Raw genomic sequence first — 23650 nt, forward strand, 5'->3', positions numbered from 1 at the left:
TGTTTTCTAGAGGGCTCTGGTGTTGATTGAAGGAGGACGTCGTGTGCGTGGACATCAGTAGGTGGATCCAGACTCAACCGGGCTGTCTGTGGCCACGGCGGACCAGGGGGATGGAGAGTGAACACGCTGACCCATTTTCCCCTTCTCTCTTTTTTCCTCTCTGTCCTTTCTCCCTTACTTTATGTTTAATTCCCTACAGGGCAAGGACACAGTCAAGCTCAAACCACTGTACACAGTCTCTCCATGCACATGCTTTCGTTAAAGCTGGATTTTGCGGTTCAGAAAAGCAGTCTCCAGTCTCCATCATTTTAGTACATAACAGGAATAAACATACGATCAATCATAGACAATATGTCCACTGCTCTGCTGTGTTAGTGTGTTTGTGTGTGTGTGTGTGTGTGTGTGTGTGTGTGTGTGTGTGTGTGTGTGTGTGTGTGTGTGTGTGTGTGTGTGTGTGTGTGTGTGTGTGTGTGTGTGTGTGTGTGTGTGTGTGTGTGTGTGTGTTTGTCAGAGACTATTTATGCCTGTGGGTATTGGTATGGAGTAATGCCAAGGATCTAAAAAATGTCTACAAGGCACCAACTCGCTCCCTCGCTCTCCCTCTCTCACTTTCTTTCTATCTCTCTCTCTCTCTCTCTCTCTCTCTCACTCACTCACTCACTCACTCACTCACTCACAAACACACACACACACACACACACACACACACATTTAATGTCTACTGATACAGGGTATCAAAATGTGCTTTTCTATATATGATACTTAGACAGATGTTAAAGGCTTTAGCTGACTCACTATGCTTTATCAGGGTGTGTCTGGGATTTGACATTTCAGACTGTCTCTCTTCTAGCGGTCGTGTGATGATATATGTATGTATATTTGAACATACATGCTACTTATTAACTCCAACAGCCACCACTGTTTAAGGTTGCCATGCTGCTAGGGTTGATACTCGCCTTGCTGCTAGCCCTGCTGCTAATGTTGATGTTAGCCTAGTTGCTAGTAATGATGCTAGTGTTGATTCAAGCCATGCTGCTAGTGTTGATGCAAGCCATGCTACTAGTACTTATGCTACTGCTGCTACTGTGGAGGATAGCCATGCAACAACTGTTAGAAATACAGCCATGTTGTGTTGCTAGTTGTGCTGCTAGTGTTGATGCTATCGATGAGCTAATGTTGATGCAAGCCCTACTGTTAGTGTTGATGCTAACCTCAGTGTCTCTACTGCAGGAGTTTGCCACCCTGACCAAGGAGCTGAATGTGTGCCGGGAGCAGCTTCTGGAGAAGGAGGAGGAGATATCTGAGCTGAAGGCCGAGAGGAACAACACCAGAGTATGTATTAGTGTCTACTATTTACTGGGTGTACTAGAGACTTTCTGGAAAGTCTTAAGGGAAAAAAGCCTATTACTTCTGGTGTGTGGGTAATATTTGTGGGTGTGGGTGTGTGTCTGTGTCTGTGTCTATGTGTGCGGATGGGTGTGGGTGTGTGTGTGTAAGCGTGTGTGTTTGTGTGTGTGTTTGTGTGTGTGTGTGTGTGTGTGCGTATGTGTGTGTGTGTGTGTGTGTGTGTTTGTGCATGTGTGTGTGCGTGCGTTTGTGTGGTTGTGTGTGTGTGTGTGTATGCCTGCAAACGTGTGTGTGCGTGTGTGTGTGTGTGTGTGTGTGTGTGTGTGTGTATGCCTCCAAACGTGTGTGTGCGTGTGTGTGTGTGTGTGCGTGTGTGTGCGTGTGTGTGTGTGTGTGTGTGTGTGTGTGTGTGTGTGTGTGTGTGTGTGTGTGTGTGTGTGTGTGTGTGCGTGTGTGTGTGTGTGTGTGTGTGTGTGTGTGTGTGTGCGTGTGTGTGTGTGTGTGTGTGTGTGTGTGTGTGTGTGTGTGTGTGTGTGGGGGGGGGGCGTGTGTCTGTGTGTGTGTGTGTGTGTGTGTGTGTGTGTGTGGGTGCTTGTATGCTGTTCTGGCTTCGCTGCTTAAAGCTGCTGCTGGAGCATCTGGAGTGTCTGGTGTCGCGACACGAGCGCAGTCTGAGGATGACGGTGGTGAAGAGGCAGGCCCCCCCCCCGTCTGGGGTCTCCAGCGAGGTGGAGGTCCTCAAAGCCCTCAAGTCCCTCTTTGAGCATCACAAGGCCCTGGATGAGAAGGTGGACACACACACTCACACACAGAGACACCAGACACGCAGCACAAACATAACTGTTTAATTCAAACCACAGTGGAGACCCATCTATAAATCTATTAATATCAATGCATAATCCTTGATTAATTATTCATGTGCACATCTGTTCCGTCTAACTATCCAATCACAAGTCCCTGGTCTCTCAGTATGTTTTAATGCGTTCTAATTGTGTGTGTGTGTCGGTTGCTGGCAGGTCCGGGAGCGGCTCCGAGTGGCGCTTGAGAGGGTAGCCACACTGGAGGGTCAGTTAGCCACCACCACCACAGAGGTAAGAGTATTGATAACAACAACATTAGTAGAAAAATTATAATAATATTACTGTATTTGTCATTAATAATAATAATAATAATAATAATAATAATCACAAATATTATTATTATTCATGGAAGTAGTATATTAGCAATTATTCCCTCTATCACACACACTCACACACTCTCTCACATACTCACTCATTCACCTACTCATTCACACTCACTCATTCACACTCACCCATTCACTCACTCATTCACTCACTCACTCACATACTCACTCATTCACCTACTCATTCACTCACTCACATACTCACTCATTCACTCACTCATTCACTCACTCACTCACTCACATACTCACTCATTCACTCACTCATTCACTCACTCACTCACATACTCAGTCATTCACTCACTCATTCACTCACTCACTCACACACACACACACATACGCAATCATCACATTTTTCCCAAAGCATGTCCCATCATGACAATCATAATACAAACCACAACAATACATCCAAGAGCCAGCGTTGGGGGCTTGTACTGATCAGAGCACTTCCTTATGGTACAAGCCCCCTCACTGGGACACACTGTGCCCCATCTCAATAAGCAGCCAGGGGACCCCTCTGCACCGTGTACCTCATAATCACCCACAGGGGATACAGTGGGAGTAGGGGGCTTCATACCCAAACACTGCATCTAAGACGCACCGCACCTTATGTATGTAGACACACACACAGATACACACACACAAACAAGTACAAGCAAACACACACACACACACACACACACACACACACACACACACACACACACACACACACACACACACACACACACACACACACACACACACACACACACACACAAATATACATGAACCCCCCCACACGTACACCCACTCAATCAAATGCAAGCACACACAAGAGCACTCTCAAACACAGACACACACACACACACACACACCCACACACACACACACTCCAACACGAGTAGTAATTCTTTCATGGTGAATGCAAGCACCAACCAACCTCACCCTGGTTGCGTGTTAAGGTCCACCAGCGTACCCGTTCCAGTCCATTGTGTGTCTGATTGCGGGTTTCCCTCTGTGTTTCAATTTGGCTGTCTCCCCTTTCACACGGGAATCATGTTACCGAACCACTGCATGCACACACTGACACCCTACCCCCCACCCCCCCCCCCCCCTGCGCTCGCTCACACGCAGAGTAACGGCCACACCCACGTGATATCTTATGAGCGTCTTGGCGTGCGTTGACCTGTGTTGCAGTTGACCCTGGTGAGACAACGCCAGCATGGACTCTCGGAGGGATCCAAGCCAACATGGAAGGTCTGTCAAGATGTCCAGTCCGTCCATCATCTGTCCAGTCTGACCTCCTTCTGTCCTTCTTCTGTCCAGTCCGTCTATCTTCTGTCCAATCTGTCCTTCTTCTGTCCTTTCTTCTGTCCATCGTCTGTCCAATCTGTCTTTCTTTTGTCCATCTTCTGTCCAGTCCGTCCTTCTTCTGTCCAGTCTGTCCATCTTCTGTCATTCTTGTGCCCATCATCTGTCCATGCTGTCCATCTTCTGTCCATCTACTGTCCAGTCTGTCCTCCTTCTGTCCAGTTTGTCCTCCTTCTGTCCAGTCTGTCCATCTACTGTCCAGTCTGTCCTCCTTCTGTCCAGTTTGTCCTTCTTCTGTCCAGTCTGTGTCCATCTACCATCAAGTCTGTCCATCAATGTCCATCTACCCTGTCCGTTCTCAGCCTCCTCTTTTCCCCTCTGCTGTCTATCCCTGCCTTCAATCCCCATTGTCTTGCTGTACCTCTATCCTCCCATATCTGCAAAGCCACATCTGTCTTTTACAAGCAGACATACTTGACACCCACACTGAGCCGGTGCTGCCCCCAACCCTCTTGAACTCCCTCCTATCACGCGTCAGAAGCTCTGACTCACTCACGACATTACAGAAGCCGGTTCAAAACCCACCTCCTCAGAACTGAATTCAACACTTAACCTGTACTCCCTGTCCATCCTACCTTTCATCTCCCATCGGCCCTTCAATCCACTGATTCCTGGCATTTTATGTGTATGTATGTATATAAATATATATATATATACAGGTATATATACTGTATAGATATGTATGTATGTTTGTATATATACATTTATCTTTTTAAATTGTTTGATATATAGTCGGTTTGTAAAGTATGCAAAGTGTCTTTGTGTGTCTTGAAAAGCGTTTAAAATAACTTTTTCTTTCAATATTACAAAAAACACAAACCTCCAAATACATAAAGAATTGATAGCACTGAATGTGGTCCGATCCCTTCTTGTTGCCTGTTTATCTGCTCATGATGCTTCATGTCTTTGTTTGGCCCCTACCTGTCTGGTCTCTGAGCCCCCACGCTCTGTGGGCGGCAGTGGCTCGGGAGGTGGAGCGGGTTGACTGGCACCTGGAAGGTTGCTGGTTCAACCCCTGCCTCCTCCTAGCTGAGCGTTGAGGTGTCCCTGAGCAAGACACCCAAGCCTAACTGTTCGTGACGGGCTGGCTTGTCGGCCTCGCGTGGCTGACACCGCCGTCGGTGTGTGAATCAGGCAGTCATTGTAAAGGGCTTTCAATGGCCGCTGGTGACAAGGAAGCGCTACATAAATGCAGTGCATTTAACATTTACCATATGTGGCTAGCATCTGTAATAAGCAGACGCTACGCAATGTTTATCCCCTCCGCCGGGCAGGCCTGCCAGCAAGGCCAGGTAGCCGTATCGCATTACTCAGACGCACCAGAAGGAGCTATTCCTTCCTCGTTGCCTCATTTAGCCTTGGCGTCTGTCTTCCAGAGACGTAAGAACAAGTTGAGTTCTATCCGTTCCCAAAATAGTCGCTCAAATGTGAACAAATGACAAATGATACATTTCGAAATGGTTAAGAAAAAATAAGACGCCCCGCCACCTACCCTTCAGTGGGCAATACTAAGTATTCTGACCCACAAGGCCCGCTGTTACACTCAGCACCCGTTCCTTGACGACCCCCCCCCCCCCCCCCCCTTCAACAGCATCACCTCCAGTCTCCATCCAGATATACCCCCCCCCCCCCAAACTAGGACAGTAAAGCCGTACACCTGGGCATCTTTCGGGTATGTTCAGAATCAGTTTTGGTGGGGGGATGTTTCTTTGCATTTCCAAAAGACTTGGGTGTTGTTGAACTGGGTATTGGGTTATGTACCAGACTGAGATTCCCAAGGCCTGTTTAAGCAACGTCACTGCAAAGCGTGGGATTGATTTGTTTTCTATGTTTTATTCCTAAACTGGCAAGAAAACAAATCCTCTGATTTCTTCTTCGGTTTTTTCTGTTTGGATATGCCTCCCTGAAGGTTTGGTGAATTAATATCCCGTATTTAGAAGCATTTTGAGCTACGGAAAGAAACCCAGCATCAAACACATCAACAGCAAAAGGCCTGATACAACCCTAACTTCCCACAAACTCTTCGCTTGAGGCCAATAAGAAACATACTCGTGTCCCCAGACATCCGGCAAGACAGGTTTTCAATAAAAAGAGGATGCCTGTGTGTGTGTGTGTGCGTGTGTGTGTGTGTTGACAAGTCAAGTCGAGCCAAGTATTTTTATTGCCATAAGTCCCAGTTAGAGTCTCAATATTCTATGACGCGCCCTAACCCTAGCCACCCGAAGTGCAAGGAAAAAGCGGAGAGGAGTGATCCTTCAAATGGATTGTTGAGAGTGCAATGGCTGCCATGATGGACATGCATTACTGTAGCATAATAAGAAACCATTGAATTGACTTCATTGTTTTTTTATCCGTTGCGCCGCTCAACAGAGACTTCCCAACGGCTCCATCGACGCCCATGACGACGGTAACCGGGCGGCGGAGCTCCAGGAGCTGCTGGATCGGACCAATCAGGACCTGGCCCAGAGCCGCGAGCGCTCCACCACCATGAACGGGCGCCTGGCCGAGCTGGAGGTGGAGCTGGCCAACACCCGGCGGGAGCTGAGCCGCAGCGAGGAGCAGTCCCTCAAACAGCAGCGGGAGCAGAGAGAGGTGGGAGGGACTCCAAGGAGACCAGATGAGGGCCAGAAGTGTGGGAAGAAAACGAAAAATACCACTTTTCATATTGTTACATCTCCAAAGTCTAATATTCAAGTACATATTTAATTTATACACGTCTAAATGTTTGATAGGGTACCATTGAGGTTTTCCACTGTTAAAAGATTGATATCAGACAGAAGTCACCCTCGCTTGCTTTATCAAAGACAAACAAGTCTGGGAATACATCATTATGTCTTCTTATGCTTTCATGAAACGGGCTGATAACATTTCAGAGAACTTTATGATCTTCTGTTGTCACTTAGTGACTGGCATTGAGCGTGGTGGTATCCTGAAGCACACCAACAGACAGTGAGACGCAGGTGTGTGTGTGTGTGTGTGTGTATGTGCGTGTGTGCGTGTTTTCCTCTTACTATTTGCCTGTCGTAGGCGTTGGCACAGAGAGAGGACATGGAGGAGAGGATCACCACGTTAGAGAAGCGCTACCTGGCAGCCCAGCGCGAGACCACACACATCCACGACCTCAACGACAAGCTGGAGAACGAGCTGGCCACCAAGGACTCACTGCACCGACAGGTAAACACACACACACACACACACACACACGCACACCCTCAGGTTCACCTTCACGGATACACACGCACACACACAGACACACAAACTCGAGCACACCTTCATGGACACATACACATGCGCCCTCAGGTACACATACACGGTCACATGCATACACACTCCCAAACAGACACATACACTAAGGTACACATACAGAGACACACACACACACAAAGGTACACAGACACAAACACACACACACACACACACACACACACACACACACACACACACACACACACACACACACACATGCATCCACGCAGACACACACATGTATGCTAACAGACAGGTCGGCACACAGCACACACAGGCCAGCCTACCTGGACGTCCAAATGCATACACATAAACATTCACGCTGTGCAAACACTGTAAATACATCCATCCATCCATCCATCCAAACATCCATACATACAAACATACATCCATACATCTGTACATCCATACAAAAATACATCCATACATCCATACATCCGTACATCCATGCATCCATACATCCATACATACATGCAAACCAACCTGACCAAAGCTGTCCATGACCTCTATGGTCCACGTGTAGACAGGGGGCACTCAGTCCATTCCCTCCATGGGATAGAACGACAGCACAACAAAACCTTCAATGGAGGCCATCTGCCTTCACGGTGTACGTAGATACACACCAGTGGTTACAGAGCCCACCTCTCCCTTGTGTGTGTGTGTGTGTGTGTGTGTGTGTGTGTGTGTGTGTGTGTGTGTGTGTGTGTGTGTGTGTGTGTGTGTGTGTGTGTGTGTGTGTGTGTGCACGGATGCGTGAGTGCATGCATGTGTGTGTGTGTGCGTGTGTGCGTGCGAGTGTGTTCGAATACATGAATGCATATTCGTGCCACATTAACAAATGCCTCTATGTCTGTCTTGTCTGTGTGCGTTCACGTGATGTCTCCTTCTTTTTGTACGTACATGTATGTGCATGCGTGTCTGCGCATGCACATGTGTCCTTTTTGGTCGTACGTGTACATATACGGATGCATGTGTGTGTATGTGTGTGTTTTCGTGTGTGTGTGTGTGTGTGTGTGTGTGTGTGTGTGTGTGTGTGTGTGTGTGTGTGTGTGTGTGTCTGTGTGTCTGTGTACGTGTGCCAGAGCGAGGAGAAGGTGCGGCAGCTCCAGGAGATGCTGGAGCTGGCGGAGCAGCGGCTGGCCCAGACCCTGAGGAAGGCGGAGACGCTGCCCGAGGTGGAGGCTGAGCTGGCCCAGAGAGTGGCGGCGCTCTCCAAGGTACCACCCACACACCTGGACGCACATTCTGGGATACACACCCTGGGATACACAACCGTAATGCAACCCCCCCCGTAATACACACCCTGTGACACACACCCTGTGATACACACCCCGTAATACACACTCTGTGATACACACCCCGTAATACACACCCTGGGACACACAACACACCCTGTGATAAAGACCCCGTAATACACACCCTGTGATACACACTCTGTGACACACACCCCGTAATACACACCCTGGGACACACACCCTGGTTACACACCCTGTGAGACACATCCCCTAATACACACCCCGTAAAACACACCCTGGCATACACACCCTGTGATACACACCCTGTGATACACACCCTGGTTACACACCCTGTGATACACACACCCTGTGATACACACACCCTGTAATTCACCCCCAGTGAGACACAGCCCTGGGACCCCTACGTGGAGTCCTCACTGACGTATCACCAGCGTAGGGGGCCTTGCGTAGATACAGGACTTGCCCCGGGCAAGGGTTTGAATCCCACTGGCAATTATCTGAAACTCCTGCAGTAGCGGTACTGGATCCTGCCAACAACAGCCCCAATTGTATTGATTCAGGTTGCTGAAAATGTATGAAAATGAAAATGTGACCTGTTATACTGCGAAATGAATCACATTACAATCACATTACATGAGTGTGGATATTTGAGATGTGGTACAGTGTTGCTAATGGTGACTCAACACACATTGAGACAGAGGCTTCCTGATGTGTGTCGCCCTCTGCAGGCTGAGGAGCGCCATGGCAACGTTGAAGAGCGCCTCCGACAGCTGGAATCGCAACTGGAGGAGAAAAACCAAGAACTCGGAAGGGTGTGTGTGTGTGTGTGTGTGTGTGTGTGTGTGTGTGTGTGTGTGTGTGTGTGTGTGTGTGTGTGTGTGTGTGTGTGTGTGTGTGTGTGTGTGTGTGTGTGTGTGTGTGTGTGTGTGTGTGTGTTTTTGTGTGTGTGGGCATTTGTGAATGTGTCTCTGTGTATTTATGTACTGTGTGTGTGTGTGTGTGTGTGTGTCTCTGTTTGAATGTGCACATCTACGTGTGTGTGTGGGTGTCTCATTTTGAATGTGCACATCTATGATTGTGTGTGTGTGTGTGTGTGTGTGTGTGTGTGTGTGTGTGTGTGTGTGTGTGTGTGTGTGTGTGTGTGTGTGTGTGTGTTTGCATGTGCGTGTGCGTGTCAAACCGAGCTTATATGCAACTGCCCAAGCGTCCACAATGACATGAAACATCACGACACACACATCATGGTGACAGTGAGGGCATGCAGACCCTGAAGGGCTAATGCTCAGACACACGCACACGCACGCACACACACACAGACAGACACACAGATCTCCATTGAGCTGTAGTATGCTCTCGTACTGAAGCCACGTCTCGTGCTGCAGCGTGTGTTTCCCTCTCCCCGCACTCCCTGATTGGCCGATATCTTTAGACTGAATATTTCTCGCTTGGCTAATTTCTCTTTCTACATGCAACCTCATGGCTATATATAGCTGGAGAAGCACTCTGAGGAAGCAAATGTGTTGTTTTTCGTCTGTTCTTGTGTGTGTGTGTGTGTGTGTGTGTGTGTGTGTGTGTGTGTGTGTGTGTGTGCGTGTGTGTGTGTGTGTGTGTGTGTGTGTGCGTGTGTGCGTGTGTGTGTGTGTGTGTGTGTGTGTGTGTGTGTGTGTGCGTATGTATGTGTCTGTGTGTGTATATGTGTCTGTCTGTGTGTGTGTATGCATGTGTGTGTGTGCGCGTGTGTCTGTGTCTGTGTGTGTGTGTGTGTGTGTGTGTGTGTGTGTGTGTGTGTGTGTGTGTGTGTGTGCGCGTGTGTGTGCGTGTGTGTGTGCGTGTGTGCGTGTGTGTGTGTGTGTGTGTGTGTGTGTGTGTGTGTGTGTGTGTGTGCGTTCGTGCATGTGTGCACTTTAAATACTCCATGCTGCCTTGAAGCCTGGTTATTATGTAAATGGCCCGCTGTTATAGTGGGCTGTCAAGGGCACGGCCACAGATCGGTGATGAAGGGAAGTGGGGCTGAGCCCCGGCTCTGTGTCGGCCATTAGTGATAGTCCTACAGACAGAGACGCTGTGCTGTACGTGTCTATTGCGTGGGTCTGGGTGTGGGTGCAGGTGTGCGTGCGTGAGGGCAGGTGTGCATGTCGGCGTGCGTCTGTGTCCGCGTGGTATGGAAGGCCAAGAGGGTCAAAGCTATGCCTCTTTGTACACGTGTACTCTTCGAATTGATGTGAAGTACAGAGTTGAAGCTTTCACAAAGCCACGTTTCACACTGTTGTACTTTATCATGCCGTCTTCTCTGGCGCTTATCTCTTTTGGCGTAAAAATGAGTTTAATAGCCTGTTAAAAAGCCGTAAAAAACACAGTCGTTTACATCATTGTAGAGTTGAGAAACAGCGGCGTGAAAGAAGGCATTTTCAACCACTAAAGAGCTGTGTTTTACGGTGATTTCAATCCATACACGTCTACAGTGAGGCATAGTTTTGACCCTCCTGGCCTTCCATAGCATGGAGTTGGTGCACAGTGGGTGTCTGTGAGTGTCTGAGTGCATGAATGCTTGTGTGTATGGCAGGGTTGTGTGCCTGTGTGCATGAATGTGCATGAGTGTGTGTGTGCATGTGTGTGCGTGTGCATGTGTGTGTGTGTGTGTGTGTGTGAGTGTGTGTGTGTCTGTGAACGCAAGCACGCGTGGCCCAGTTGTGTGTGCGTCGACGTTGGGCCGAGGTCCCGTCAATAGGACTCGCCGGGCGCATTACCCCCGCGGTCCAGCTCTGAGAGGGACAATGTAATCCCTTCTAATCGTCTCTTCAATCATCGCAATTAACTCATCCCGGGTGTAGAGTCCCTTCATGGCCCCGGCGATGCGGCTACCGGGCTCCCCTCTTTCTTAAGACGCCTCCTTCATCTTTTAATCCACCAGCGAGGGACACTCGATTAGCCGCAAACACGGATTCAAAATACGGTTGCTCCCTGGGTCAAAGGTCAACATCCCCCCTTGTCCTCAACCCCACCCCCCCCCCCCCCCCCTTCCGCCACTCTCTGCTCTGTGCTCAGGCTCGTCAGCGGGAGAAGATGAACGAAGAGCACAACAAACGTCTGTCGGACACGGTGGACCGCCTGCTGACCGAGTCCAACGAGAGGCTGCAGCTGCACCTGAAGGAGCGCATGGCCGCCCTGGAGGACAAGGTAAAGGCTCACGCTGTCGGGACGGAGGGCCGTCCCACGGGAAGGGGGCGCAGAGCGACCCCGTGGGACGCCCCTGAGCGGTGCAGACACTCGGCTGATCTCGTTTGTTTGTCTCGGTCTAGAATTCTCTGATCCAGGACCTGGAGAACTGCCAGAAACAACTGGAGGAGTTCCACCACACTCGGGTCAGTAGAGCCCCCCGAGGTAGGCCACGGGGGGGGGGGGGGGGGGTGTCTGCGATGACCTCGGCCGACCGGTCAGGAACCACAGGCGAGACGCCTCACCCACGGCCCTCCCTGCTCTATACTTCAACGTTTTACAAAATAAATGGCTGTCACATTTGCTAAAGGACTAAATATGAAGTGTACACCAGTAAAATAAAAAGTTTTGCTGTCCTAGGATGAGCCTGATCTCACACTCCTTTGATCTCTCTCTCTCTCTCTCTCTCTCTCTCTCTCTCTCTCTCTCTCTCTCTCTCTCTCTCTCTCTCTCTCTCCCCTCAAACAGGAGCGTCTGATAGGGGAGATCGAGAAGCTGAGGAACGAGATCGACCATCTGAAGCGGCGCAGTGGGGCGTTTGCAGATGGGAGTCACCCACGGTAACCACACACACTACACACACACACGCACACAGGCACACACACACACATTCCCGCACAAACACAAACCTTCTCGCCTCAGAAAAGGTCTACTCGCTGAGCTTCCACTGTGTGTGTGTGTGTGTGTGTGTGTGTGTGTGTGTGTGTGTGTGTGTGTGTGTGTGTGTGTGTGTGTGTGTGTGTGTGTGTGTGTGTGTGTGTGTGTGTGTGTGTGTGTGTGTGTGCGTGCGTGCGTGCGTGCGTGCGTGCGTGTGTGTGTGTGTGCGTTGCCAGCTCTCACCTGGGCAGCGCCAGTGATCTCCGCTACTCCATGGTGGAGAGCCAGGACGGCCACTACAGCACCACCGTCATCAGACGAGCACAAAAGGGCCGGCTGGCTGCACTGCGAGACGAGCCCAACAAGGTGCCCAACTGCCAGTCACATATTTCCGTTCGGATCTCTTCACAGCCGCCTATAGCGCATCACGCCTCCAAAAGAGCAAACCATCTGCGCGTCTCAAACACGTTATCACAAGGTCATTCTCCTGCTTCGCTAATGACTGCCATGCCGGGGGCCAGGAATCATGATGACGATAACGACAAGAAGAAGAAGGATGACAATAATAGTATAGTGTATAATAATAGTGTTTGGTTTATTTCCATGCTTTATCTCACCGGTTTCTTTCTACTAACCTCTCTTCTGTTCTTCTGCCTCTGCTTATATTCGGCTGCGGCGGACACTCCGTCTGATGTAAGTTCTCTCCTCATTCATTTCCTCTCATAAGTTCCCCCCCCCCCCCTCTCCCAAAATGCATAACACAGCACGCACGTACACGTTTGTTTGTTTGTGTGTGTATTCCCCGCCACCTCCCACAACTTTCCTCCATGTATTCATCATCTAGTTAATTTAATGGAATATTAAATTAATGTTAAACCCTGAGTTGTTGTCTTTGTCACAGGCACAAACATCCTTGTTAGTAATCAGCCGTAATGCAGAACGTTTAAAAAGGTGTCCCTTCAGAAGGTGACACTGCTGCGCGTGTTCTTCATGTGAACTGTTGGAAGACTCAGGCCCAATCCCATTTCTACCCCTTACCCCTTCCCCTTACCCCTCCCCCTTGTTTTGAAGGGGTAGGGGGAAGGGGGAAGGGGGAAGAGGAAGAGGAAGAGGAAGGGGGAAGGGGGAAGGGGTAGAAATGGGATTGGGCCTCAGTCTCATGTGGTTTGGTTGTGTGTGACTCCGCCCCCCCCACAGGTGTTGGCCATCTTTGAACAGGACTTCCCCTCGCTGCGCGGGAGCGTCACTCACCTCATCGGCAGCGACATCGAGGCCGAATCAGATCTGGATGACGACGTTAGCTCCGCCCTCCTCTCCCCGAGTGGCCAATCCGACGCACAGACCCTCGCGCTCATGCTTCAAGAGCAGCTTGACGCCATCAATGAGGAGATCAGGTGACAAAGCAACAAGCCAACAGGGTCATATGCACTACAAATGTGCTATGTCTGGACATTCAATGAAATACATATTAATAAATTAATTTATATATTTCTATATAGTTGCCTGTATGGGTGAAGGACTTACATACTTAATTACTAACCCTGAATTAATATCTTTAATTACGTTTTATTGTGAAAACTGAATTTTCACAATAAAAGATTTTTTTGGACACAGGTCTAAATTTCAAATGTATTTATTATTTTTTTATTTGATCAATTCTTCAATTACCTTTTGAATTGTTGTAGAAATGCATGAACATACCAATCCACTGCACTATGCTGCATTTGGGGGGTGAACCATGTTGAACGTCGCCTCTTGCAGGATGATCCAGGTGGAGAGGGACTCTGCAGAGCTGCGCTCGGACGAGATCGAGTCCCGCGTCAACAGTGGCAGCATGGACGGTCTCAACGTGACGCTCCGCCCCCGAGCCCTGCCCACCTCGGCCACCGCCCAATCGCTGGCCTCGTCCACCTCCCCGCCCACCAGTGGGCGCTCTACACCAAAACATCACGCACGCAACGCCAGCCACCAGCTGGGCATCATGACTCTGGTCCGAGGACACACACACACACACACACACACACACACACACATCAAACGCAGACACGCACGCACTCTCCCACATGCACAAACCACACACGCAAACATGCACACATATACCAAGACAAAAACAAATCCTTCTTTCCCTCTTGTCGCCCTTGAACACTAAACATGCACAACAGGACAATATACTACACTATGCAGTGCAAAGATACTATAAACATTCTTACCATATTGGCATCACTTTTTAATAAGGTTCACTCAAGAGTAAATGATGCTTCTTTAGTTAAAGATAAACTTAGCATTAACAAAACATTTAATAACATTGGTAGATGATCAGTAAGTGCTATGGATAGATCCGCCGTCCACTGGACTCTATTGGCTGATCTATTCAACACACATTAGGACGGACACGCCCACTTGTGATGTCACTAGAGGGCTTATTTTAACATATTTGAACCGCAAGGCATTGTTAATGATGAGTTCATCACTTGCTAAAGGCTTATGAATGACTTACGAATGAACGTAAGAACCCAGTGAAGAACCCGAATATCAACAGTACTAAAAACACGTGTGCCATAGCAAGCGTGCATGCCACGTCCCCTCTAACCCGTGTGTTGTGTTGTGGTCCACACAGCCCAGCGACCTGAGGAAGCACCGCAGGAAAGTGGCCGTAAGTCTCCTCTCTGGCTAACGCTAACCCTGAGCTCACCATCGAGCTGCCTCATTCACGCCTGACGTTTCGTTTCGGCGCTCGCCGCTTCTCCCCTAGTCTCCGACGGAGGTGCGCGAGGACAAGGCCACCATCAAGTGTGAGACGTCCCCCCCCTCGTCCCCCCGTAGCCTGCGGCTGGAGACCAACTTCGCCCAGCTCACCGGCAGCCTGGAGGACGGCCGAGGGTACGTGAAGCCTCCGCTCCTTCCTGACACAATCACCCGTTGGTCACCGCAGAACACACGCACAAACACACGTGTGGCGCACGTGGCACCACTGACGGGACTCTCTGGGCCGTCCACAGCAACAAGCAGAAGAAAGGCATCAAGTCGTCCATCGGCCGGCTGTTTGGGAAGAAGGAGAAGGGACGCATGGAGCAGGCGGTCGGGAGGGAGGGTCAGCCTCTTCCTCCTGTACCAGGTACAGCTGTCTGTGTGTGCGATGGTATGAAGGTCCAATATCTTCATTACATTTGGCGGAGTGACTAGCTCCTTGACCTGTGTTTGACACTTCCGACTTCATTTGTCAGATTGGCAGGCGACTGAAGGAATGGCATTGCTTGTCTCGAGAATAGCTCTGTGGCTGCTTTTCTTTTATGAAACTTAAACTATTCTAATGACCTTAAATTATGCAACTGTCTCTGCTGGCAGCTACAGTGTGTTTGTGTGTGTGTGTATCTGTGTGTGTGTGTGTGTGTGTGTGTGTGTGTGTGTGTGTGTGTGTGTGTGTGTGTGTGTGTGTGTGTGTGTGTGTGTGTGTGTGTGTGTGTGTGTGTGTGTGTGTGTGTGTGCGTTCCAGACTTTGAGATGAGCATCGGAGACACCATGACTTTGGGGAAGTTGGGCACCCAGGCAGAAAGGGACCGCAGGATGAAGAAGAAGTAACACCTCGTTTTCCATCTCCATCTTTCTTATACCAAGAGAGAGTCTGGGTATTTTTTTAATCGACATCGCCGTTGTTTTTCTCTACTCATTCCTCCCTCCCCCCTCCCTCTATGTTCCCCCCACCCCCCTGTCTACAGACATGAGCTGCTGGAAGATGCCAGGAGGAGGGGTCTGCCGTTCGCCCAATGGGACGGCCCAACCGTTGTCTCCTGGCTAGAGGTATACATCCCCAACACACCCCCACACGCAGAGACAGGCTGCCTTTACATGTGCTCCCAGCTGGGTATGACTTATAGCTTAGAGTGACCAGCACCTTCGGTCCTACACACCAAGAAAAGTCTGACGCAGAAATTAGGCTTACAGGAGCATAACAGAACACTTATAACAATGATGACGATGGTGATGATGATGAGGATGATGAGGAAGACAATGAGGATGACAATGATGATGACGATCACGATGTGGATGATATAGTGTCGATGATGACGAAGAAGATTATGACGAAGACTTGGGCAATTACGACGAGGAAGATAGAGAAATCAGTGATGATGATGACGTTGATGTAACGGCAACGGAAATGATAACATAGAAAACATCACATAGAAAAACAATACAACGCTAGCTCTGCGCTATACGCTCCACATGCCGCTGTCTTCAAGGAGACCCTCTGTGTCCCCGTAGCTGTGGGTGGGCATGCCGGCCTGGTACGTGGCGGCGTGCCGGGCCAACGTGAAGAGCGGCGCCATCATGTCGGCGCTGTCGGACACGGAGATCCAAAGGGAGATCGGCATCAGCAACCCGCTGCACCGCCTCAAGCTGCGCCTCGCCATCCAGGAGATGGTGTCCCTCACCAGCCCCTCGGCCCCGCTCACCTCCAGAACGGTACACACACACCGGGACACACACACACACACACACACACACACACACACACACACACACACACACACACACACACACAGACACACACACACACACACCGGGACACACACACACACACACACACACACACACACACACACACACACCGGGACACAGAGACACACACACACACACACACTCACACACACACACACACACACACACACACACACACACCGGGACACAGAGACACACACACACACACACACACACACACACACACACACACACACACCCACCGGGACACACACACACACACACACACACACACACACACACACACACACACACACACACACCGGGACACAGAGACACACACACACACACACACACACACACACACACACACACACACACACACACACACACACACACACACACACACACACACACACACACACACACACACACACACACACACACACACACACACACACACACACACACACACCGGGACACAGAGACACACACACACACACACACACACACACACACCGGGACACAGAGACACACACACACACACACCGGGACACAGAGACACCCACACACACCTGGACACAGAGACACACACACACACACACACACACACACACACACACACACACACACACACCGGGACACAGAGACACAGATACACACACACACACACACACACATGTAGACACATAGTCATAGATACACACAGACACACAGACACACACAAATACACACACGCAAACACGCACACACACACACACGTAGACACATAGACATAGACACACAGACACGTAGACACACGTAGTCACATAGACATTGGAACACACAGACACACACAAACACGTAGTCACATAGACATTGGAACACACACACAAAGATAGTCATGCACAGACACATATTTAGCCACAGAAACACAGAGACAAGGAAAGTAGTGACAGTAATAAATCAAAAACTAAGTCAAGGTTGACTCGGCGAGGGCCGCGACATCGCCACCCTGACTTCAAGATGCATACACACACCGAAATAAATGTCCTGGCGCCCGGGCACCCTGACGCACCCCTATGCGTTATGATTTGACACCCTTTTGCTCTCCACACCACACGAAGCCTTGGTGTTGTGCCGGATTGCATGAAGCTCAGTGGCCGCTGTTCACTCCAAACCATCCCGGATATATGTTACTCACTACCTGCCTGAAACACTCTTCCTCCCTCACTCAACACACACCGTGTGAACGGATGTGTGTGTGTGTGTGTGTGTGTGTGTGTGTGTGTGTGTGTGTGTGTGTGTGTGTGTGTGTGTGTGTGTGTGTGTGTGTGTGTGTGTGTGTGTGTGTGTGTGTGTGTGTTTCTATATGTGATCATGGGCACATGAACATGTGTTTTTGGGCATATATCTGTGTGTGTATGTGTGTGTGCGTATGTGTGCGTGCGCGCGCGTGTGTATGTGTATGTGTGTTTTGTGTTTGTGTGTGTGCGTGCGTGCACATGTGCGTGTGCTCTCCCTCTCCGAGCAGTCCTCCGGAAATGTGTGGCTGACTCACGAAGAGATGGAGAACCTGGCCTCCTCCACTAAAGCGGTCAGTGCCATCTGGGTGCACCCCTGACCCCTACACGCACACCCCCACCCACACCCGCACCCACACCCCCACCCACACCCCCACCCACACCCACACCCTCCATCCACCGCGCTGGACTTGGATTGTAAACTTATTGCACGCATGGCTTTTACTCTGCTGTTGCTCTTGAGTGTGTCCGTTGTCTGCCGGTCTGTCTGTCTGTCTGTCTGTCTGGGGGTCCAGGATCCAACCCTATCGGAGAAGACCCTTTTAAATGTTTGTCATATAACCTTCAGTGTTGTGTGTGTAAATTAGGGGTGTGAATAACTCAAAATTTTCATGGTCGAATAATCAATGGGTGGTATGAACGAATAATTGATTGTTCGATCTGTGCCGACATTCACAAAGGCAGCCATGGATCATCGGCAAGAAATCTCTTAATATCTTAAACGCAAAAAGACAACTACCTGCTAAGTAGTTCCAGTCTAATTGTCTGTTCAGCCTTCAAAACGAGAGCTGGTAAATTGTGAAAAATGAATTAAACTGTAATCAGACAACGCGGTTATACGCTATAGACCCTAGAGTATCTGTGGTATAAAGGCTGGGACGAATATCGAATTATAAATATGTACAATGCATAACGTTAGCTCTCTGGCTCGATCAGCAGACCTCCCGTTGCCAAGTCGTAGCTATGGTCCGTCCTATTTACTGGAGGAGTGAACAATGTTTCAGTTGCATAAGAACCTTACGGGAGGGTAATGATTGTTCCAGGTATTAGTCAAACCCTCAGGGACTACCAGGGAAACAAAGTTATGGCTTGTGAAAAACGTTATATTTGGATTGTAAAACGCATGAAAATATAAATGAATGGTCTTAATTTATTTTCTTTGGCAAGTGACAATGGTATTTGCGGGATAATGCCCTTCGAGGTGTCCAACAATAGTTCCGTCCTTTAATTCTTGTTTATTTGAAATGTTTCAGTCCAAATGTTAAAAATCGACTCTCACCGTCGGGAACGAATAATCGAATAATCTAATATTCTGTCCCATCCCTAGTGTAAATGTGTTTGTGCGTGCGCGTGTCCACACATTTCTGTGTGTGTCCACAATGTGTGTGTCTGTGTGTGTGTGTCTATAGTTAGTCTGTGTGTGTGTGTGTGTGTGTGTCTATATTTGTATGTGTTTATATTTTGTGTGTGTGTTTGTGTGTGTGTGTTGTGTGTGTCCCTCTAACACTATGCATTGTGTGTTTGCTCTGCTCGCTGACACTCAGGAGAGTGAGGAGGGCAGCTGGGCACAGGTGAGGGCGTCTGCCACACACAGCTCACCCCTCTGGCACGCTGACACCGCCCCCACCACTCACACACACACACACACACACACACACACACACACACACACACGCACACACACACGCACACACACACACACCGTGATGATGGGCATCTGGGGCATACTGCACACCAAGCAAATGCACTTTCTATTTCACACCCTCATCATCCTCATCATCCTCATCGTCATCCGCTATCCGGGGTCGGGTCGCGGGGGGAGCAGCTCAAGCAGGGGTATTTCACACCCGCCACCTTCAAATAGAATGCAAACGGCCACTCACACGTTTGACTCCCAATGTTCATTTCTTTATGACCATTTATAATATTACGACTTCACCTGCATGTGTGTATGTGTGTGTGTGTGTGTGTGTGTGTGTGTGTGTGTGTGTGTGTGTGTGTGTGTGTGTGTGTGTGTGTGTGTGTGTGTGTGTGTGTGTGTGTGTGTGTGTGTGGGTGTGTGTGTGTGTGTGTCTGTGTGTGTGTGTGTGTGACACTGTCCCCTCTGCTGCCCGCGTAGACGCTGGCGTACGGCGACATGAACCACGAGTGGATCGGCAACGAGTGGCTGCCCAGCCTGGGTCTGCCCCAGTACCGCTCCTACTTCATGGAGTGCCTGGTGGACGCCCGCATGCTGGACCACCTCACCAAGAAGGACCTGCGGAGCCACCTGAAGATGGTGGACAGCTTCCACAGGTCAGCCAGACCAGCGCCACGGGCCGCACTGCTGCTGCTGTCCGTCTGTCTGTCTGTGTGTCTGTCTGTCTGTGTGTCTGTCTGTCTGTCTGTCTGTCTGTCTGTCTGTCTGTCTGTCTGTCTGTCTGTCTGTCTGTCTGTCTGTCTGTCTGTCTGTCTGTCTGTCTGTCTGTCTGTCTGTCTGTCTGTCTGTCTGTCTGTCTGTCTGTCTGTCTGTCTGTCTGTCTGTCTGTCTGTCTGTCTGTCTGTCTGTCTGTCTGTCTGTCTGTCTGTCTGTCTGTCTGTCTGTCTGTCCGTCTCCGTCTCCGTCCTGCCTATCCCGTCCTTTCATCTCCTCCGCGGGGATGGTAGCTTCGGGATATGAGCGAGGCTAATGATGTGTTTTTGTTTTTGTGAGTTGAGCCGAGATGTATTGATATTTATATATACATCCGAGTTGCACATTAGCCCGAAAGAGGTGAACGTCATTCACGCAGGGAAAACGGCTATAGAGTGGCGTAGACTGACCTGATTAGTCCACGCTCCAGATGAATAATAATCCAGCGGTGCGTGCGGCCCTACACGTCGGCCCTACACGTCGCAGCCATATATAATGTAAGCAACGTGCGATACAAATGACTTTCACGCCCATAGGATCAAAGACCCCTTGCACACCGAACACGTCTGTCAACTGATCACATCGACTTTGCATGGGACGCTCCCGAAATGCATTGTGGGTCCGTCCGTGTCATCGGCTCCGTCTCTTGCGTCCAAAGGCTGAAAACTTTGATTCAGGCATTGACGGATCTGCCAGCCAATCAGATCGCTCAGGGCCAATTGCAGACCGAAAGTCTGCGTCTGCAAAGACTACTCCCCCATGCGTCCGACACGCCCTCTCTCGTCCGTCGAGGGACGTGTACAGTGTGCAAGGGGCGTAAGGAAGCCCTTGACATTTTTTCCTATCATACTAATGATTTTGCTGCGTTGAAACGGCTCGCTGGGAGTTCCTGCTCCTTCACTCCTTCACAACAAACCTATGATCATAACTTATTTTCTGCATACCAAATAATTGCCACCAATCAAAATGTACTTGATCTGTTTAAGTCTTTATTTTATCATGCATTTGGTGGCTAAGTGACAAGATGGCACCCAGGCCTATGCTAGTAAAACAAAATTAGATGAAACTAAATTATTAATATTTGAATTTATAATGTCTGTATATCACTGTATATTCATTCATGTTTGTTTGTTTGTGTGTGTGTGTGTGTGTGTGTGTGTGTGTGTGTGTGTGTGTGTGTGTGTGTGTGTGTGTGTGTGTGTGTGTGTGTGTGTGTGTGTGTGTGTGTGTGTGTGTGTGTGTGTGTGTGTGTGTGTGTGTTTGTGTGTGTGTGTAACAGGGCCAGCCTGCAGTATGGGATTATGTGCTTGAAGAGACTCAATTACGACAGGAAAGACCTGGAGCGCCGAAGAGAGGATAGCCAACATGACATGAAAGGTACCCTTTTAAAAGACACCTACACACACACACACACACATACACATACACACACACACACATGCATGCATGTGGACGTGCACAGATTCACAGTATCATAGTACCACCTTGTGGATTAGTTTAGTAATACAAGGTGAGTGTACGATGTACCAATACTACTACGGCATATACTAGTACCAAACTGTCAACTACATAACGACTGCTAGCTAAATGGATACCCACAAGTAGACAATAATGCAATGACGCATACAATACAATGGCACATAGACATGCACGAATCAATCCAACCCTCTCGACCTTATGACCTTGAGGTCTGCCCATGAACTTGACTCAGCTGTTGTGTCAAATCATAGATCACAACCCCCCCCTATTCACACACAAACACACACACACACGTACATACGCACACTCATTCACCCACACGCACACATACACACACACACACACATACATACGCACACTCATTCACCCACACGCACACATACACACACACACATGCGCACACATGCACACTCTCACACACACAAACACACAAAGACAGCCTGTTCCAACTGGATGACAGCTGTGCTTTGAGTTAACAGAGGGAGTGTGCCATAAGTTGGCACTTATGTGGACATGCATATTATAGGCTCCCTCCGTCTCCCTCTCTCTGACTTGCTAACGCTCACTCTCTCTCCCTCTCTCTCTCTCTCTCCCGCTCTCTCCCACTCTCTCTCTCCCGCTCTCACCCACTCTCTCTCTCTCTCTCTCTCTCTCTCTCTCTCTCTCTCTCTCTCTCTCTCTCTCTCTCTCTCTCTCTCTCTCTCTCTCTATTTGACTACCCCCCTCTTCTTATCGTGTTGCATGTGTAACCCTACGACACATGTTGCTGGTATGACCGTCTATGTATTTATTAACCAGTACTTATTATGTCACTCTTTATTCCTATTTATACAACAGCATTGCTGAATACTTGATCCTAATTGGTTACCAACGTTCCAAGTCTCAACGGGGAGTCTCGTTATTGCAAAATAATGTACGACGGGGTGGTGATGAAAACAATATGCTGAAAGCACTGCGGCACAATATTACATTTCAGCTGATTTAGTCATAAAAAACCCACAGTGTTATAGATCAACGTAACAACTATATAATATTAAATAAGAATAAAGTATGCTTTGGGGTACTAAGGAGCCTTGGCTGGGAACATTAATTCCCAATAACAGCACTCCCCAGAGTGGCTTATGTCTTACTTAACCTCCTGTGTGTGTGTGTGTGTGTGTGTGTGTGTGTGTGTGTGTGTGTGTGTGTGTGTGTGTGTGTGTGTGTGTGTGTGTGTGTGTGTGTGTGTGTGTGTGTGTGTGTGTGTGTGTGTGTGTGTGTGTGTGTGCGCGCGCTCCAGACATGCTGGTGTGGACCAACGAGCAGGTGATCCACTGGGTGCAGTCCATCGGCCTGAGGGAGTACAGCGGTAACCTGCTGGAGAGCGGGGTCCACGGGGCGCTGGTCTCCCTGGACGAGACCTTTGACTACAGCAGCCTGGCGCTCATCCTGCAGATCCCCATGCAGAACACACAGGTGGGGGAACCCCGTCCGCATCGGACCCCCGCTCACAGAGGGCGTCGACCTAGAGGGCACACAGGGGGGGGGGGGGGGGGGGGGGGGCGCTTGTAACGCGGGTGATTGGTCTGCTCCTTGTATGTACTACTAGGGCCCAGAAGGAAAAGTATGTGATTTGGAAGGCAGCCTTAGTCGAAAGACTAAGGCTGCCTTCCAAATCACATATTTTTCTATCTTTACTTACTTAAATATGATATGAAGCTACCCTTACAAAGTACATACTGTTGCACACAGTATGCATACAATTGGTTCGTAGTAATTTCCCGGTAATGTGACCGGATGAGGTGCAACATTCTGGTATTTATGGCATACTGCTTTTTCCATACTA

The 23650-nt window shown here is 49.4% G+C and overlaps 1 protein-coding gene across 1 annotated transcript in view; it reads left to right on the forward strand.

The window, feature by feature from the left end:
* ppfia4 (PTPRF interacting protein alpha 4) overlaps nucleotides 1-23650 on the forward strand; it is a 53965-nt gene that overhangs the window by 28515 nt on the left and 1800 nt on the right. Inside the window, exons 3-27 of the mRNA XM_056606356.1 lie at nucleotides 1231-1332; nucleotides 1971-2135; nucleotides 2364-2444; nucleotides 5155-5172; nucleotides 6251-6472; nucleotides 6908-7054; nucleotides 8209-8343; nucleotides 9111-9194; nucleotides 11428-11559; nucleotides 11682-11744; nucleotides 12067-12158; nucleotides 12432-12561; nucleotides 13414-13589; nucleotides 13957-14185; nucleotides 14813-14845; nucleotides 14960-15148; nucleotides 15202-15290; nucleotides 15675-15770; nucleotides 15912-15993; nucleotides 16456-16656; nucleotides 18185-18247; nucleotides 19499-19525; nucleotides 20074-20249; nucleotides 21626-21723; nucleotides 23105-23280. Coding sequence (XP_056462331.1) covers nucleotides 1231-1332; nucleotides 1971-2135; nucleotides 2364-2444; nucleotides 5155-5172; nucleotides 6251-6472; nucleotides 6908-7054; nucleotides 8209-8343; nucleotides 9111-9194; nucleotides 11428-11559; nucleotides 11682-11744; nucleotides 12067-12158; nucleotides 12432-12561; nucleotides 13414-13589; nucleotides 13957-14185; nucleotides 14813-14845; nucleotides 14960-15148; nucleotides 15202-15290; nucleotides 15675-15770; nucleotides 15912-15993; nucleotides 16456-16656; nucleotides 18185-18247; nucleotides 19499-19525; nucleotides 20074-20249; nucleotides 21626-21723; nucleotides 23105-23280 — 3006 coding nt within the window. The remainder of the gene's footprint in view (nucleotides 1-1230; nucleotides 1333-1970; nucleotides 2136-2363; nucleotides 2445-5154; nucleotides 5173-6250; nucleotides 6473-6907; nucleotides 7055-8208; nucleotides 8344-9110; nucleotides 9195-11427; nucleotides 11560-11681; nucleotides 11745-12066; nucleotides 12159-12431; nucleotides 12562-13413; nucleotides 13590-13956; nucleotides 14186-14812; nucleotides 14846-14959; nucleotides 15149-15201; nucleotides 15291-15674; nucleotides 15771-15911; nucleotides 15994-16455; nucleotides 16657-18184; nucleotides 18248-19498; nucleotides 19526-20073; nucleotides 20250-21625; nucleotides 21724-23104; nucleotides 23281-23650) is intronic.

This window comes from Gadus chalcogrammus, chromosome 13 (assembly GCF_026213295.1).
Source record: "Gadus chalcogrammus isolate NIFS_2021 chromosome 13, NIFS_Gcha_1.0, whole genome shotgun sequence".
NCBI lineage: Eukaryota > Metazoa > Chordata > Actinopteri > Gadiformes > Gadidae > Gadus > Gadus chalcogrammus.